The sequence below is a fragment of the Petromyzon marinus genome, chromosome 17, assembly GCF_048934315.1.
Source record: "Petromyzon marinus isolate PM22_M1 ecotype Great Lakes invasive population chromosome 17, UKy_Petmar_22M1.pri1.0, whole genome shotgun sequence".
NCBI classification, from domain to species: domain Eukaryota; kingdom Metazoa; phylum Chordata; class Hyperoartia; order Petromyzontiformes; family Petromyzontidae; genus Petromyzon; species Petromyzon marinus.
Window position 1 is genome coordinate 22,452,570 of NC_133683.1, and position 19,556 is coordinate 22,472,125.

Below are 19,556 nucleotides of genomic sequence, written 5' to 3' on the forward strand. Positions count from 1 at the left end.
ACAAGCACGACGTGTTTGACTGCAGTTTATGCAATGTTAAAGCACATTTTAAGGCTTGTAAAATGCAATTAGACGTCACGATGCATAGATTTAAATTGATGCGTCTCATACATGCCATTGTTTCTCAAATTGTATTTTCCAAACATGAATGGAATGTTGCTGTGGTTTTTTGATGAAATCGTGTCATTACATCAATAGTAGCCACCTCAAGTTTGTGTGAACCGTCAACAACATCCAATGGTTATGAATTTAAGGAAATGTTTGAAAAAGAGCTTTTTTACAGACGGCTGTCAAGTCGGACGCAAGACAGCAACACTGTGCACGTGCACGTTCACTTAACAATCGGAGAATACGAAGGGACGACTGGAATACACGTGTGATGATTACTGACTAATAGTGATTCAGGTAAGCGATGGTTTAAGCCATACTCATCAATAATGTGACTCACTGCCAGTACAATCGAGTCATTCTGCATAACCGAATCGCGCTTCTAACGATTCATGGACATCGACTAATAAAATCGATTCGTTCGCGTCATCGCGCGCGGGGGGAATCGATTAAGCAAACCGCAGACAAGGTTATCGATTCTACGTCCACCGTAATAACAAAACATGAATCGAATCTCAGAAACGGCAGTTGTGGAATCGATTAGGAGTTTTTGGCGCGCTTCTCAAACACCGCTGTTTGTTCCGATTTCGTTTGCGGCGGAACACACAACAACTTGAAGAAGACGCACCCCGGGCAAGTTTATTACTCACGAACGTGAACGGCTGTTGCTAACATCTCTCCAGGTGCATTGTAACATTCCAGCATTAACTGATCGCACAGGGGATACTTTTGTGGTTCGCACTTGCGGCCTGCGGCCTCGGGCTTTCGTCTAAAGTTGAAATCAACGAAATTACCTCACGAATAATTATCGTATAGTTTCTTTGGTTCTTTCGGTAAAGTCACGTAGAATGAGAATAAAATAATAAATTGATAAAATAAAATAACAATAATTTTCTCACGACGTTTCGGCCACAACACAAGCGGCCTTCATCAGGTGAAGGGGACGAGACTGTCTGGAGGACAGCGCTGGAGTGAGAAAGCCACGCTGAGAAAGAACCAAAGAAGATGAATCCTTGCAGTCACGAAAGCTTTAAATCGAAATTTTATCGTAGCGTTCTTTAATTGAAAGTACGCAGTGTGTGTGTGTATGGCTTTTGTTGCGAGTTGCTGTTGGAGATTTGCATCGAATTCTCACTGGAATGTGGAATGTTCAACCACTGGCGGTTCGCGATGCTCCCCGTTGCTCGTCTGAACGGATCTACAGTCCACACGCGTTTAACTTAATATCGTCAGACAACTTATGTAGGTTGAATGATGTTAATGCCCTTTCAACATGTTCGTCGCCAATGTAGCCACAGCCGAATGGGGTTTTCGATTAAAATAAGGTGGAAATTACCACCTTGTTGATAATTCGTCTCGGAAATACTCACGGGAGTCTCGGAGGCTCTTATTCAGGAGGGTTCTTATTCTTGGTTCTTTCGGTAAAGTCACGTAGAAGGGAAATAATAAAAATAAAACATAATATAATACAATTCTCACGAAGTTTCGGCCACAACGCAAACAGCCGTTGTGGCCGAAACGTGGGACTTGTATTATATTATGGTTTATTTTTATTATTTCCCTTCTACGTGACTTTACCGAATGAACCAAGAAGATGAATCCCTGCAGTCACGAAAGCTTTAAATCGAAATTCAGCAGGGTTCTGTATGGGATTATTTGGCCAATTCCATTCATAAGAATACACTTACACGAGGACAAACACCCAAAGCTCCGAAGAGATTGAGTCCAGATTGCATTGCTGTACTTGTTTAACCTGGCTAGATACGAGGAGGTCACTTAACAATACGTGCAGGTCTGAAACATGTGCTGTGATGCCGTTCCTTGCCACAGCTGGTGGGTCTTCCTGAAGCAGAAGACTAGTCCTGGATCTTGATTTGAAGCTTTCGTGACTGCAGGAATCCATACTCTTTGGTTCTTTCGGTAAAGTCACGTAGGTAGAAAAATACAAATTAATATATCATGACGTTTCGATCGCAACACAAGCGATCGTCCTCAGGCGGAACAAATAATCCAGCAGTAGAACTGCTGAACCAGGAAGAACACAGCGAGAGAGCTGCTACAACAAGAGGTTATATATGTTGGCCAAGGGTAACTTTAATCCGTACCCGTGTATCAATAGTTAAGTTTTAATAATGGAATTTTATTGAGCGACTGTGTGTTGTTTTGGTGTGGTCCGGAACTGTTTTTTTCTGTTTTGCCTTCTTGCCCAAGTTGACCTTTCCTATACTTTGAACTCCTATTGCTGTTTGTATTGTTAATTTGAACTTTCTCACCCGCCCCCTACTGGGTATCTGTGCAAAAGAGCGGCGTAGCTCATCGGATTTAACCAGGATAAATAACGATTGTGGGTCTGAAGCACATGCTGTTCTTCATGTGGTCCACAAACTCCTACCTCAAAAGCCTGGGCTCGATTTTGTAACTACATGGCATTACTGTACAGATGTGCTGTGATTGTCGATCAATTATTCCACATTAAATCCTTGATATGTTAATTATGTAACATTACATTGTGTTGGATTCATCACAAGTATACCTACTTTAAAGCACAGTAATGCATAACATTAAAAACGTATACAATAACCCTTCAATGTTACTGTTTTGTTTAATATGTCCCATCTTAAAAGGACATTGAGTGAATATGCAACCTAAACAACGAATAGCTCTTATTTGAAAATTGTACACAAGCAGTTTGTCTTGGATTGTGACTATCTTCTGCTACCTTCACAGTCCGGAGCTCCCCCCAGTCATCTGTGTTGTTGACTCCATACCCTTTCTCAAATTCCGGCTCAAGGCGTAAATCTTTTCCCTCTGCCTATGATTGACTGGCTCTCCATACAATAAATAAGCCCGCATTTTGTTGCACCATCTAGAGCTACGGTGTCATTTAGATGCTATGTAGATCCGAATTGTATCTGTTTTTGTTGCGCAGGTCAGAAATGGCCATGCAAATTCAACACGAAGTGAGTGAAGTTGAGGAGGAGTCTTTTGGGCCTCAACCTGCTTCAAGACTTGAGGTAACAATATTAAACATTTTGACTTGATTTAATCTTTAACCATCATTGTCGTGAGAATTTTTTCTTGCTGTGGTTTTCACACCTGATGATGATTGCTTGTGTTGCAGTCGAAACGTCGTGAGAATTTTATTGTTTTATTTTTTTTATTCTTTTATTGTTTCCCTTCTACGTGACTTTACCGAAAGAACCAAGAATACACTGTAGTTAAATCAAAATGTATTCCCTTCTTTAAGCACAGGGTGGCGCCAGAGCACGCATCTGTGCATGCGCGAGAAAGCAGGCTCTTTCCTGGTGGTTCAGTTAATTTATTAGGTATAGCCCTGTGAGCCATTCGGCTCTTGAATCGGGTGCAACCGCAACAAACTTGCACAACATTGGGTGGCAAAAACGTCGTCTTCCTCATGCTCACATTTCCCTCACACAGCCCCGTGTCGGCATCTTCAGGCTGAGTCGACCTCGAGGAGGCCCAGACAGGGTTCAGATTTTTCCCGCCATCGCCGCTATTCGCCCCAACCGGTGGTTTCCCTAGCAACGCACACACGCGAACGGTGGGGCGAGGGGGGAATTCTCATTCCGTTAAAATGCAGCTAAAAAATACACAACGCTGAGGTAAATTCTTCACAGTGTGATGTCCTCTTCTCTCCAACGTGTGCACTTACTACTATAGGGTCGGTAGATACGACTATTATAGTCTTTAGATAATATTATTGTAGAGCGGGCGGGGGTAGCAGCCCAGCCCCAGCCTGCAAAGGTGCCACCTCGGCCAGCTGGGCAACCTCGGCCAGCTGGGCAACGTCGGCGAGGCGGGGGGCTCTGCACGGTACTAGGCCTCACCACTACACTCTGTGAAGTTAGTACTATGTTCTTGGGTATTTCGGTAAAGTCACGTAGATAGGTTCAAAGAAAATAACAAAAATAACATTATTTTCTTTGAACCTATCTACATGACTTTACCGAAAGACCCAAGAATATGAATTCCTGCAGTCACGAAAGCTTTAAGTCAAGTTAGTACTATTATAGAGCGAGTATAGCTACTACTACAGCCAGTAGACACTGCCATAGAGTCAGTATAGCTACTACTACAGGCAGTACATACTACTGTAGTGATAGTAGCTACTACTACAGCCAGTACATACTACAGTAGTGATAGTAGATACTGCTATCGAGTCAGTAGATACTACTATAGAGTTAGTAGATACTACTATACAGTCAGTAGAAACTACTGTAGAGCCAGATACTACTATAGAGTCACTAGATACTACTCACTATTGTATGTAGGGTGTGTAGGTATATATGCCTACGGGGGGGGGGGGTAAAAAAAATTTTGGGGGGGGGGGGGGAGGTCGACAATTTTCGGAAACCTTTTAGATCAACTAATTTACCCGCCACTTTCTATTACTTTTGATTGGGGACTTCTTCAAGCCTCTTATAATTTTGTTGATGGACAAATGGACAGACAAACGGAACGCTGGGCTTTCACAATGGCTTAGTACTTGTGTATGTATATATTATGTTTTAAAGAGAAGTTTGGAAATATATATTTTCCCCTGGGCAATGCCGGGTACTTCCCGTTAGTAATATATAATTGATTACGCTTTTCACATGTCAAATGCATGCAGGAATGTTGATATTTATTGACTAATATACCTTCGTCCGGTTATAAAACAGAGGAATTTTCCGCAATTTTTATATTTAAAACAGTATATGGGGAATAATCATTTACGATGCTATACACAACCAGCCTCTGAGTTGCTACATTTATCTAATTGCTTTGAATGCTATGTATGCGTGCGTTTGATATATCAGTAATTTAACTAGCTCCTAAAATTTAATTGCCCAACTTTCAAATAATTTGCAACACGTTATAAATGCTCCAGCAAAGTACAGTTTTGTAAATGGTGGATACTTAAATTCCACTAATTTACCATCTGTTTAACTTTACTTGACATTATTGTATAGTTGTTATAAGTGTGTATTCAAAAAGGGAGTATTTGTGACTTTCCTTTGCAGCAATGTGGTGTGAGTGCCAACGATGTGAAGAAACTGGAGGAGGCTGGCTTCCATACTGTGGAGGCTGTGGCATACGCCCCAAAGAAAGAACTGCTCAACATAAAGGGCATCAGTGAGGCGAAGGCTGACAAGATATTGGTGAGTTAATAGAAAATGGACAGCCCAAGTTTATCGGGCCCTGTGTCTCAATAGCTTTTTAAAAATTTTCAAATGCATTATTTATCACACCCCCACATACTCTTTGGTTCTTTCGGTAAAGTCACGTAGATAGAAAATTTATAGATCGCGACGTTTCGATCGCAACACAAGCGACCGTCTTCAGGTGAGAGAGAGAAAGCTACTGAAACAAGGTCTTGTATAGGCCTGAGATGGGTGCAGCCTCAGGGTAAAAGGGCGGGGCTAGAGATGGTCTCTCTGAGGCTGTGGAAGTGGCTATTGTATTCTGCGAGATTAGCATGTCAATGCACGAGCTTAGTATGTCGCAGCATCGGTGGCTTGCCTAGTATGTCGCAGCATCGGTGACTGAGCGAGAAGGACATCTAGCCCGTCAATACAAAGACATCCAACCTAATAACATGTTTGAAAGGAAATTACTGTCGGTTTGTGAGCCATGAGTATATTTAGTGTTGTTTTAGATCGTCATTCATTACCTTGTTTTCAATCCCGTGCATCTTTCGCAAATGGTTTGGGTTTTCAACTGAATCATTCCAGGATTTTTTGTCTCACTCGTGTGGGATCTGCCTTCCTGTTCCTTTTCTTCACTCATTCCTATCCTGGGCCATCTCCACATTCACTCCACTGCCCTTCATGTCCTGGTTCACTACCTCTTACCAATTATTTTCAAAGGCCTGCCTCCAGTATTGTAAACTTTGCAATATGGTCACTAGATATTGTTTCAGTTTCCTTGTTTTTTTTTTCAAAGCAATGCATGACAAAATGAGCGACTTTCTGAGATGAGGACCTGCAGATATATTGGTGCAATTCCAAAGATAGATGGAATTACTCCTACATCTACATGTATTAAGGATCCTTTAACAGTTTACTATGTTTAATTCTAGGTAAATTGTCTAGTGTTATTTTGACGACTTGAGGTCAATCTGGCAACATCTAGCAACTTTGTGAGGTTAATTTGGCAACTTTTTGCTTTTAGGAGTTGGTAACTGCCAGCCTCTCGGTTAACACCCTGGTGCTGCCACGTCTATAACCGTTCTTCCGATCTCGAATTCCTATTTTCTTCTGACATATCCTTGTCGTCTGAGTCGATTTCATTTCAGCTTGTCTGAGACGGATACAACTCTTGCCTTCATCCTTGTCTTTTCATCTCCGATCCCATAGAGCTTTTTGAACGCAGAAACGAATTTATTAGTCTGCATTTTTTACATTTTGTTGAATTTTATTTCATTGTGAGTAAACATGCAAACAAAAGTAATTTTCATACAGTACTCTAAATTAATGTAGAAATTTGGAATTGTTTTTAAGTCCATGATAATACATTTACAGGCAGATGTTGAATTAAAGCACACTCTGTTCTGCTATCTTGCAACGCAGTGGGATTGTTTGGTCTGGTGCTGTTAAAGCTCCATGAGATTGAGCTATACAGGAATGGTAATCATGGGCGATCACCGCACTTTAACAATGCTGTCGTTTGTGGTGGACGTGATCTGTTACCACGCGGTGAGACTTGGCGGCATAGGCCAAGGTGAAGAGGTGCAAATATGTGACCTGAGAGTGGTTCGAATGAGGTTACATTTAGCATATGCCTGTAAATCCACCCCCATGTTAATTCTGATTTAGTGAACACATTGGTGGCAAGTATGCACTGATGAGAGTTTGAAATTGTCATAACATGAAAAAATCCTCATGGTAGTTGGCTAGGAGCGAACAATGCTGGTATGGGAACATGCCTTTATAAGGTTTGCAAAATCGTGTTTAACTTAAATTATACAGTGCTTGGCCAAGTAAAATCACTTCACAATGCGGTTGTATAGCTCTTAAATTACATTACCTTCAAAGTAATGCTGTTTGTTGTTTGTGTTGCCCTGGCTGCAGAAAATCTACTTGCACTTGTTATTCCAGCTACACGATGCAATGCTTTTGCATCGCATTTCCATAAACCGTGTACAAGGTTTCGCCTTGCTTATTGCTTATTTCCAACCCATAGTAAAATGCACATGTAAACACTTTCTACGGTCATGCTGTTCTCACCGTTGTTGGCTCTTGTCATTCTGTTTGTGCCTTAGCCACCCCACCGACTGTTTTGCTGGCCATTCTACTTTGTTTTCCATTGTTTGACGGCCTGTTTGAAATGTAAAATTGAGAATTCTTCCTGCACTCCCAAAGAAGTCAACCAAATGCTTCAAATATTGAAAATAATTGGCTACCATTATTGTAATTGTCTTATGCTTAATATCTTTTAGATAAATTCTGCACTCACATTTGTTCCTGTATAATCAATTTGGCAGACGTTCTGCTTTAGCCAGATCAAGTTTTTCATTTAGTTTTATTTTTTTGTTATGAGTTATGGCAGATTATTTTAATTATTATAATGCCAAATGTGAATATCTTTATTGCAGTATGTTTTGTTTCCTTTAATATCATAAGGTTGGAATGTCGAAAACAATGTATTTTTTAAAAGTTGTACAAATTGTAACTCTTCACCGCACAGAACCTGAATCAGGATCAGCATTCATGTTGCAGTTTTATCTCATCAATTAACTCTTCACGACTGTAACTATATCTCCACTTTTTGTAACAGGCAGAGGCAGCTAAACTCGTGCCAATGGGCTTCACAACAGCCACAGAGTTTCACCAGCGACGCTCAGAGATCATTCAGATCAGCACAGGATCCAAAGAGCTGGATAAACTTCTTCAAGGCAAGACACAAGAGCATACACAACTAGCATCTCACTTTCCCTCTTACTGGTTGTTTTCTATGTATGTTGAACTTCTTTCGCACTACGTAGACAACCGTGCTATTCGGAGATGCTGGTGAAGGACAGCAAACTAAACACATAAAGCAGTGATAAAGAAATGAGTTTTCAATTTAGATTTAAAAGTGCATAGCTCCAGTGGCTTCCTAATATCGGAAGTTGAAGATTTGCAGATGGCTGCAGAACTGCATCTGAAAGGGTACACTTGTAGTGACTTTCTATGTTCGATGTCTAAAGTATGATTAGCTGATTATCCGTTTATGAATTGTCGTAATTATGGTTGTCGGTTTGGTTTATTCATTAGGAGGAATTGAAACTGGATCTATCACGGAACTGTTTGGAGAGTTTCGCACAGGAAAGACGCAGCTCTGCCACACCTTGGCCGTGACCTGTCAGGTGCTGTCTTATATCATAATTATTATCGGTGCCTTTAATAATGCTGTATCATCACCTTTATCTTTTAATCATTAATACAACGTGTGTACCATTTGCGATAGCCATCAAATATCACATTGGACATTCTTAATTACATTTTATTGTGTACTTATAATATTCCCGTTTAACACTACTTTATAATTAAGGGGGTGCAGAGATGGAAATTGGAGCTTGGAACTCACTCACACTGATGAACAGACTGGACTTGTAGCCCACCCAGATTTAATCAAGGGTTGTGATATGTGTTAAAAGAGTCTCTATATTTAGTTATGTACCAAAGTACTCTATTGTGCATTATGGCAGTATATGCCTTTTTATTTTGTTGGATTTCATTCCTTTATCTAAAGTTTTCCTGAGTTCACATTTATTACATTTGTGTACTTTATTCTGCCAAGAAGTATGGTGTGTCCAGTTATTAAACTTGTCTGCAACTCTTTGTAGAACATAATTTGCATTTACTACAAAGCACAGTAGTCATGAGGGGCTTGGAAAAAGACGTTGCTTATTGGCGCTTATTAAAAATAAACATGAGCTTGAATATGCTGACATTTGTATTCAAGTAATGATTTTAATCACATTATTCATTTCCTCTCTCTCTGCATTCATTGACTTCCTTTTAACAGCTTCCAATTGACCGGGGTGGTGGAGAGGGAAAGGCCATGTACGTGGACACAGAAGGCACATTCCGTCCAGAACGCTTGCTCGCAGTCGCTGAAAGGTCTGGTGCTGAGCAAGGATGAATTTGGTTGTTGTGATCTGATTGAGAGTGTAAATAATGGTGTTTTTCAGCCTGCTGGGCACCTCCTTAGTTGTTTTCTCAGCAGATTGAACAGAAACTGAAAAAAAATCGAATTATGTAGTGCATTAAATTTTAATTTTAAACATCTGTAGTAGTAACAATAAATAAAAATAAATGTAAAGATGGCAGTTTTTATAACTTCCATCGTGGTTAGCGCAATTGGATTTCCGACTTAAACAATGGTGCCAGTTTTTTTTAAATCCCCATCTTCTGTCCACCCAGCAGTATAAATGGCTACACAACAGTTGGCCATGTGCGGTGAGGTACATTGTGAGTAATCCCTACTCTTTCAGGATGTCTGGCCATCAGGAAAGAGTTTGCCAAACATACCCTCTAGAGGGGCTATATAGAGCTCCCTCTCTGGGAAGCCTTTCTGCCAGCAGTGCTGTTAGCAAACAATAGCGGGGTTGGACCCTTACCTTAAAAGAAATGCTGATTAAAAGTTATGGACATTTTAATTGGTGAAAGAGTTAATTCTCAACATCTATAAATTGTATTGAGTTTAGGGTAGTGTTGTTCATGTGCTGTCCAACATTAAATGCACATTGAAAATATATAAACAATGGTTTCTATTTTTTATGTGAAACTATAAAGGGTTATAAGTCATTATACCCTTAGGAAAGTTATGTTGTATAGAAACAGTAAAAGGGGAAAGAGCACGAATTTCCTTTTATTTTCACTCGCGTGTGTACCCACAGCTCGTACGTTGCAAAAGTGGGGGTTGACCCTATTATTATCGAAGCCTCCAGACTGCAGGCTCCTTGCTCTTGGTGCAATTTAACTTTTGCTGCTTACACTCACGCCATGGGACTCTTTATTGGCACTTTTTTACCCCAAAGTGATGTTTTTGGTCTCCAAGCACATTATTGCCATTTTGCATTCCAATGCCAAAATGCGCACAAACGTATGTTTGTGTGCTTATGTGTTTCTTTGTTTAAATATACATTCACTTTGTGGTCACTTTACTGGTTGGTAATCTCTGGGTATTTTAGAGAGTGTGCTTAGAAAAATATAACACGTAAAAATTATGAATAATAATTTGAAATGATGCAAGTGTACAGACAGCACTTTGTTAATCCACGACTGGATGAGCGCCTCCCCACACCGTGCTGGTGATGGAGGCTATCTTGACGATACAACACCTTGTTGGTCAGTGCGGGTTGGTGAAGGTGGGTAGCATAGACCTGTTAATATAGAAGGACAATGCAACAAACGGATATTTCTGCACTGCCCTTATTGCCCACGATGTAGCCCTGCATCACCCTATAACAGTGGTTAAGTATGGTTTCCACAGTCATGCAATATCCAACTAAGCCTTCTAGATCTGGTGAGATCTGATGAGATTGGGCACATTGGAGTGATTTGGTGACATGCAATTTAAAGTTACGTAGTGTTGACCCTAAAGCATCTTAAAATAAACATTTCAGAAAATGCAGAAAGGAAGAAATTAGATGAAAGAAAAACAAGAGTTTGGGCAGATTAAGCAGCAGCATGACACCATGCACAAAGTCTAATAAACATAATAAATGGAAATAATTTAGATAATTCTGTATTGTGAGCAAACAAATGAATGTGTAGACTGTATATATTGTATTTGCTATTTGCCACACCTGAAGGATAATTTCAAGCGTTACAAAAACAATGTTTGCTAATTATGACAGTTTTTAAATATGAATGCACTGCCAATTAATTGTGTGTGCGCAGATTTGGTCTCTCTGGGAGCGATGTTCTGGACAACGTGGCTTACGCACGAGCGTACAACTCGGACCACCAGACTCAATTGCTGTACCAGGCATCTGCAATGATGGCCGAGTCTAGGTATGACGCTGTTGCTGATTAAATTTCTATTGCACTCTTAACATTAAGCCGTGGTTACTCAGGGTCTATAATAATGTTTGAGTTTGAAGGTGGTTCACAACTTGGGAAAGTTTTCTATATATGCCATTGCGTATCGGTTTAGCGAGTAGGCATGTAAAAACATCGATGGATTAGAAACAATTATGCTCAATACTTGCATCAATTCTAACATGTGAGAATGTATTAAGAAACAGTACAAAATAAGATGAAAATATATGAGAGACAAAATAAAGAATTCTGCAATTGAATCGCGACATTGAATTGACACAATTATAATTGCTGGTGTGGGTCAATCATTACATAACTGCTACCCTTTGTCAATATTTACACTGGTGCTGGGGAAACCCATGGATATGGTTCCTAACTGTCTAGCACTAACAAAACCATGTGTTTTATTTCCGTAGGTATGCCCTGCTTATAGTTGACAGCGCCACCGCCTTGTACCGCACTGACTACTCGGGCCGCGGGGAGCTGGCCGCTCGGCAGATGCACTTGGCGCGCTTCCTCCGCATGCTGCTGCGTCTTGCAGATGAGGTAGCTGAGGGCTTTATTTAGATGCCTTATTACAAACTCCATTCCATTGCCTACTTCTACTTGCTTACAAGAAATGTCCTCTGCTGAAGAATCTTAGTACTGTATAACACGTGGGCTTTCACAACCAATATCCATAATAGAGGTTTTTGGGTTAGATAGCGTCAATATAAATGTGTCGTTAAACCCGCCGCCACCCGACACAGCCAATTACAGTGAACCCTCGGCTTAACAGACAAATAGGAGGGAAAGGGGTGTCCGTAGGATCCGATTGTCCGTTAATGGCCAAATTACACATTTGAGCACTAAATCACACCCTACCACACGCGAACTATTTACTGATAGTTCAATAATAAATATAAAATATTGTAATGCCTTTCAAAATAAAAAATCAACATGGTAATTATAGTGTAATAATACCTGTACATTAATAATACAGTAAAATATTTGTAAAGAGCAAAGTACTGTAAATGTATTGTACAACTGATTTTCCACTTATTTCTCCTATTTTGACTTATTTAAAACCAAAAAAAAATGTGTAGTGTAATAAATACTGTACCTATTAAAATGTGTAGTGTAATAAATACTGTACTCATTAAGGGGAAGAAGCTAATATTGACCTTGACGGACTTAGTCCGGTAATGGGGCAAAGTCGGTTGTTGTCTGATCTTCGGACAAAACTTAGATTCAGCAGATTTTGTCTATTAAATCCGAGATCTGTTGAATGGGGGTCCGTTAAACCAAGGGTTTAGTGTAGTAAGGTTTGTCACTAAACAAAACATGCCAATTCGTTACTAGTTCCAGCATAATTCGTTCCTAGTTTAAGACCGAAACGGGAGGTTTTCTTCATTTGTCTGAAATGGAGAAATAACAAAAGTATTTGTATTGTCTCTCTTAGTTTGGTGTGGCAGTAGTCATTACCAATCAAGTGGTGGCTCAGGTGGATGGAGCTGCAATGTTTACAGCTGATCCCAAAAAGCCCATCGGGGGAAACATCATGGCTCACTCGTCTACCACGAGGCAAGTTTCAGAAGGAAAACGGCAGACTTGGAGCAAGGGTCTTTAACTGTATTGCCCTATTACCATGATAATTGTGTTCAATAGTGGAACATATTTTGTTAATACCATTTTCAATAACGCTTTGGTTTTGTAAATAAATATTCTCAGTGTGATTGTGGCATCACAGTAACTTGTAAAAATAAATACAATATTCAGTGTGGTAATACCACTTAGTAATATCTCTATTATCAAACGTTTAAATAACTATTTTGGATAAATATTCTGATATCTATTAAAAATAAAATCTGGTTAAAGTTGTTTTGCCTCTACCAGTGTAGAGTGGTTGTGCATGTTGAATATTAAAAATTAATAGCCTATTGCAATTCCTAAACTTGGTTGAACGATTACAGTATGTCGAACAGGCTGAAGTTAGAATATGCTAAGTTGTTATTCATATAGTAACTTGGGCATCACAATTTGTGTAAAGCTGAATTGGTATCACTTATTTTGCCGTGCGTGCAGGTTGTACTTCCGCAAGGGACGTGGAGAGACCCGAATATGCAAGATATATGACTCTCCGTGCCTCCCAGAATCAGAGGCAATGTTTGCCATCAATGCAGATGGAATTGGGGACTCAAAGGATTAGGTTAGGGGTAGCTCATTTTCCTGGTCCAGCCATGACATTTTTCAGGCATGTGCTTCACATCCATTATAATTTTTAAGATAAGCACCCCCATAAAAATAAAATGACTCGCAGAGCATGATACAAACTGGATTTAAGCTTTTTTCAGGAAAACATAAAAATGCACCTTATTATTTGTATTTTCATTTTTTCTCAGATTTGTTTTGTTTTTCATTATTTTCCTTATGTCAAGGGTAATGGCTTTTAAAGTTTTTTCCTGGCTACTGAACTTACTGGCTAATTATGCATTACTCTTGTTTTTCACAAACGTTGAGTCTTTGTCTTGTGTACTGGCGTCAACTTACATTGTTATAAGGCATATGATTAGCTTTTAAGTTAGAAGTAGAAACTAACCGTTACAATAAACCACAAACATGTTCATTATGCGTGGTTTTTGGCTGGTGGGAATTACTCATGGGTTCAAATCCTCTACAGGGTTCACTTCTTCCACTGTCACCCCGTCCATCACGCGTGTAATGATTCACCCCCATCACTAAATGATGACATAACTTTTTTTATTGTTGTAGATGTATTGGCTGCAGGGGTCATGTAGCCTTGATGGCAAGATGCTAACTACCTTGCCTGGATTACAGGAGGCTGTGGGTAGTTTAGTAACTTGAATCAAAAGTAATAGATTCTCACACACGCACAAATAAATGTATGTATTATGAGCAATGGGAATCAATGATTTGATGCATCATTACATGCCTGCTTTCAGCGTCACAGAAGGGAGCGTAAATTGTTGATGGTCTAAAGTAGTTTTGTGGATAAACTTATCCCTGTTGTAGGTGTGTTGAATTTTAACATTGAATTATGACAATCGGATGACACACTTATTATACAAGGGAACAGATTGATTTTAAAGTAGCTAAGAATATCTACATTTCTTAGCTAGGCATGAAACACTGATTTCCTAAAACGAGCTGAAGGAAATGTAGCTCATGAACCCTAATTTCTCGACTAATATTCTGAGGTTGGCTTTAAAAGTCTATTTTTGTGTTTAACGTGGAGCGATGTACACTATGAAATGTAAATATTTTCTTCAAATAAAGTAATGTTATTTTTTTTTACCACCAGTACATTTGGTTTCCATGTGAAGACCAGTTTTGTATAATTTGTGGATTTGTGGTATGTTGTGTAATAAACGTGTGGCAAACATTTGTGTGTGGGACAATGGAAAGTTTCCTTTAATTATACATTTTTATTAAGTTAAATGCGTACAACAAGAACACATTCAACCTGGCTTAACGGTGAGGCTCGGATATTATCTGAATGCTAGCTCCTGTTACAAAGATGTCCATGACCAACACGTTTGTGTCCACATAAAAAGTCTGAATTGTAGGCAGTCAAGGATACACTGCCATTGCCCAGCAAAACGTGTTTTGTGCAGTGTTGAACAGGCCCCGTGGTATTTGTGAAGGAGATGCTTCTATGCAAAATGAGCCAACCTCAAAGTTGGTTAGAGAGCTACACCATTATCATGAGACTCGTAAAGCCAAAACTTGTCCAGGGTTTGCCTACTAAAAATTCGGCTGGAAAACGTTTGCCCAAAATGCCCAAAATAGTATATTATTTCATGATGGTGAAACGCCTTTTCTTATTATAAAACTCGTTTAGTTCAGGACAGCTGTGTTGATATCAAGTAGGGGATAATGCCACTGTATAATGGTTAGCACACCGAACCCAACCAATCCCAATGTCGCCGGTACAGTCTCCCTGGCACTGCAGTTGAAATAATCGTCAATTTTCTTAAATGCCTCCTGCCTTTAATCAATCAACAGGTCTGGTGTGGTGGGGTAATGTGTGGGTACTTCCACATCTTCCGAGACGTCTGGTCAAAGGGAAAGTAGACCATTGCCTTAAAGGGACCGTCAGTGGCGTGTGAGAAATTGCAGGGCTGCACTTTTACATTTGAGAGTTTTGCAAAGAAAAATATTGGGGATTTACAATGTTTACATTAATTCTAAAGCGGTGGCGCAGAAATTATAGTACTACCGTATGTATCCTGCCATCTCAAATTATATTTCATCCCACGCCTAACTTCAGTGGTGATTTATACTGGTAGGAACGAAGTTGTAAACCGAGTGTACCAGCCTGCAATAGATTAATCCGTCCGTCCCCTTTAAATACTTTAACGAAGTGAAATATCGTGCTGTTGGGTGTAAAATCAGCAATAGACAGCGCAGAGACTTGTCCTACCAGCCCACCCTGCAGGGACCTGTTTTGAACCGGTAGCCTTCAATTTAGATTCCGATGAGAATTTGCTTTAATGATGCGTTCCAGAGTACTTGTCTCCAAAGCCAGTAAAGTTTAACATGTTTTAACTCATACTTACTCAACACGTGCCACTCGTTAAGCAAGGCAATCGTTCTGTAATTAAAAATCATGTTCAATTACCACATCAACAAATATCCTTACCACGAGTCACAGCGCAGCCGCGAATTAAAATTACATAATTTGCCGATCAGCTTAATTACGTGAACGGAATAAACTGCATAAACAAAATCCGTAAACGCGTGGCTATAATAACCGGTTACACGTCGAGCTCACAATTGGATTAATTAGTTACAACACGGGAAGGCCAATTACCGTAATTTAAAGGGGCAAAAAAAATCCCAGCCGAGATGGCGTGAGAAAAGTGCACAGCCGTAGTCCCGTCTCCCCGAGTATATCTTGGAATTCACAAATCCGCCTTGCGCGACACCACCCGCCGTGCCAGTTTTTTTTGGTTCTCGTTATAATTAATCGTGTTACCTATCTGCGTGGCATGGGCTGGACATAATCTGGCTGTCCCCTTTCTGGCCACCGTGTGTTTGTGTTGAGGCTGCTGCCCCCTCGACTCCTCTCCCCCTTACTCCCTCCTCGTTGCTGCCGTTCGTAGCTTCGACCTCGCTGCCTCCGCGTAGCCCCTGTGAGACACGTCTCTTGGCTGGCTCTCGGCCACCTCGGGTCATTCACACACACTCCCCGCGTGCATTCCCCCCAAATGTTCGGAGAAGACTCCTGGCACACGCGTGCCCGGCCACGCCGCTGCCCACACTCGGCCACACGCGGCCACCCGCGCCTCTTGGCCACCACGTGCACGCGCTAAAGGTAGCGCGGCAGCTGCCCGCAAGTCGCTCCCCTCGTCCGCTACGACTCGCGCTATGAATAGCCGTGTAAAGATGCGCGACAGCGGCGCAGCACGAGCACCACTAGCCGTGCCACCAACCACAATGCCCACCACCACAATAACCACATCTACCGCTACCACAACAACCGCTGTATGATTATGCACGTGGGTACCCGGGTACCTCACGGCGCAGCTCTACACACGCGGCAACCACCGCCAGCAGCATCACGCGCTTGAATTGCGTAATCTTGTTTTATTTACCGTCGCAGCCGTTCGGAATCAACTAATTAAGCTGCGGCTGCGGAATACCCGCTCGCCAATTAATCTGTACGCGCTACACGCGCGGCGCGTGCCGTGAGCGCCGCTGCTCCTGCACGTCCACGCACTGGCGCGGGCGAAGCACCACCAACACCACACGACGCTGCCGCCCCATGCAATAGTGAATTAACGATCGGAGGGCTTGTACGTTCATTCCCAGGGCAGCAGCACGCTACGGATGACCAGGCATGCGCCTTAAGACCCGCGTGAACACGCACGTGCGGGCGTAAGCACGTGGGTAAACTACGCACTCGCGCGCAAACACAGGGCACAATGTTGACGGGACTCCTCAACACCGCGGAGACCACACGGCGTTGGTATATTATTCTAGAGTTTATTTCCGGCGCGTCTGCGAGTCAATATTACGTGACCCAGAGCCGAAATCAGTAGGGTAAAACTAACCCGTCTCCCGACAGGTCTAAACCCGACCCACCTCGTCTAATTCTAATGAATCCCCCGAGGCTTTACGCTAACCCCCACCTCTCTCACGTGCTCATGGTTCTACTCCGTCTGTGCAGGAAGCCGTGGAAGGGCGATGCTGCACGTCGTCTTCGTGGGGAACGGGGCCTGGCTGCGCTGGGACTCGTCTCACGGACGATCCAGTGGCTGGCGCGATCACTCCTCCGATCTTGACCCCTTGAAGAACACGCCTGCTCCTCACTACCTGGTCCACCCCTTTGATGTCCCTGCATCAAAGGCGACGCGCTGCCAGTCCCCTGGCCTCTCGTCCAATCAGGAGCCGCGGATTTCCCACTCTTTTGATAATCGGATTGGTGCTCTCGCCGACGTCCGCTTCGTGCCCCTCTGAACCGGCGCACAGTCCTACACGGAGAGGCGGGCCCCATGTCTTCCCTATCGCTCGTTACTCTGCCCCACCGTCTACCTGCCTGCTGGCCCGTGTCGAGTGTGGGTGTTCTCTATCCGCGGTGGCTCAGCAGCCCCGCCGTGACCACGTGACTACAACCCAGGTCACGGCGCCGCGGTGCGAGTTAGCCTCGGGGTAGGTCGCCCGGTTCCCTGGTCGCAGGAAACCGTGAAGCTTGGTCCCATGAGAGGCTTCTGGGTGAAAACCTGTCGGCCACGTGACCTCTCCTCGGGGCTCTATGTGGGGGGTGTGTGTGTTCATGTGGAGGCTCTGTGTGTGTGTGTTCAGGTGGGGGCTCTATGTGTGTGTGTGTTCATGTGGAGGCTCTATGTGTGTGTGTGTGTGTTCATGTGGGGGCTCTATGTGGGGGTGTGTGTGTGTTCATGTGGGGGCTCTATGTGGGGGTATGTGTGTGTTCATGTGGGGGCTCTATGTGGGTGGGTGTGTGTGTTCAGGTGGGGGCTCTATGTGTGTGTGTTCATGTGGGGGCTCTATGTGTGTGTGTGTGTTCATGTGGGGGCTCTATGTGTGTGTGTGTTCAGGTGGGGGCTCTATGTGTGTGTGTGTTCAGGTGGGGGCTCTATGTGTGTGTGTGTGTTCATGTGGGGGCTCTATGTGTGTGTGTGTGTTCATGTGGGGGCTCTATGTGTGTGTGTGTGTTCATGTGGGGGCTCTATGTGTGTGTGTTTATGTGGGGGCTCTATGTGTGTGTGTGTTCATGTGGGGGCTCTATGTGTGTGTGTGTTCATGTGGGGGCTCTATGTGTGTGTGTGTTCATGTGGGGGCTCTGTGTGTGTGTGTTCATGTGGGGGCTCTGTGTGTGTGTGTGTTCATGTGGGGGCTCTATGTGTGTGTGTGTCCATGTGGGGGCTCTATGTGTGTGTGTGTGTTCATGTGGGGGCTCTGTGTGTGTGTGTGTTCATGTGGGGGCTCTATGTGTGTGTGTGTCCATGTGGGGGCTCTATGTGGGTGGGTGGGTGTGTGTGTCCATGTGGGGGCTCTATGTGTGTGTGTGTGTTCATGTGGGGGCTCTATGTGTGTGTGTGTTCATGTGGGGGCTCTGTGTGTGTGTGTGTTCATGTGGGGGCTCTGTGTGTGTGTTCATGTGGGGGCTCTGTGTGTGTGTTCATGTGGGGGCTCTATGTGTGTGTGTGTGTGTTCATGTGGGGGCTCTATGTGTGTGTGTGTTCATGTGGGGGCTCTATGTGGGGGTGTGTTCATGTGGGGGCTCTATGTGTGTGTGTGTTCATGTGGGGGCTTTATGTGTGTGTTCATGTGGGGGCTCTGTGTGTGTGTGTTCATGTGGGGGCTCTGTGTGTGTGTGTTCAGGTGGGGGCTCTATGTGTGTGTTCAGGTGGGGGCTCTATGTGTGTGTTCATGTGGGGGCTCTATGTGTGTGTGTGTGTTCATGTGGGGGCTCTATGTGTGTGTGTGTTCATGTGGGGGCTCTATGTGTGTGTGTTCATGTGGGGGCTCTATGTGTGTGTGTGTTCATGTGGGGGCTCTATGTGTGTGTGTTCATGTGGGGGCTCTATGTGTGTTCATGTGGAGGCTCTATGTGTGTGTGTGTGTTCATGTGGGGGCTCTATGTGTGTGTGTTCATGTGGGGGCTCTATGTGTGTTCATGTGGAGGCTCTATGTGTGTGTGTGTGTGTTCATGTGGGGGCTCTATGTGTGTGTGTTCATGTGGGGGCTCTATGTGTGTGTGTGTGTTCATGTGGGGGCTCTATGTGTGTGTGTGTGTGTTCATGTGGGGGCTCTGTGTGTGTTCATGTGGGGGCTCTATGTGTGTGTGTGTGTGTGTTCATGTGGGGGCTCTATGTGTGTGTGTGTTCATGTGGAGGCTCTATGTGTGTGTGTGTTCATGTGGGGGCTCTATGTGTGTGTGTGTGTGTT

General features: G+C 42.9%; 1 protein-coding gene across 3 annotated transcripts; it reads left to right on the plus strand.

Annotated features, from left to right (window-relative positions):
• Positions 1-114: 114 nt before the first annotated feature.
• RAD51 (RAD51 recombinase) lies at positions 115-14,523 on the plus strand. 3 transcript variants are annotated; one of them, XM_032955733.2, is made up of 10 exons: positions 115-791; positions 3,038-3,122; positions 5,133-5,270; positions 7,888-8,005; positions 8,367-8,458; positions 9,121-9,215; positions 11,001-11,114; positions 11,558-11,687; positions 12,583-12,704; positions 13,206-14,523. In XM_032955733.2, the coding sequence occupies exons 2-10, from the start codon at positions 3,045-3,047 to the stop codon at positions 13,327-13,329; spliced, it is 1,011 nt and encodes a 336-aa protein (XP_032811624.1). In that variant the 5' UTR covers positions 115-791; positions 3,038-3,044; the 3' UTR covers positions 13,330-14,523. The 3 variants fall into 3 exon arrangements, with proteins under 3 accessions (XP_032811624.1, XP_032811625.1, XP_075923844.1); XM_032955734.2 differs by having other exon boundaries at positions 115-741; XM_076067729.1 differs by lacking the exon at positions 115-791 and adding an exon at positions 832-1,176.
• Positions 14,524-19,556: the final 5,033 nt, after the last annotated feature.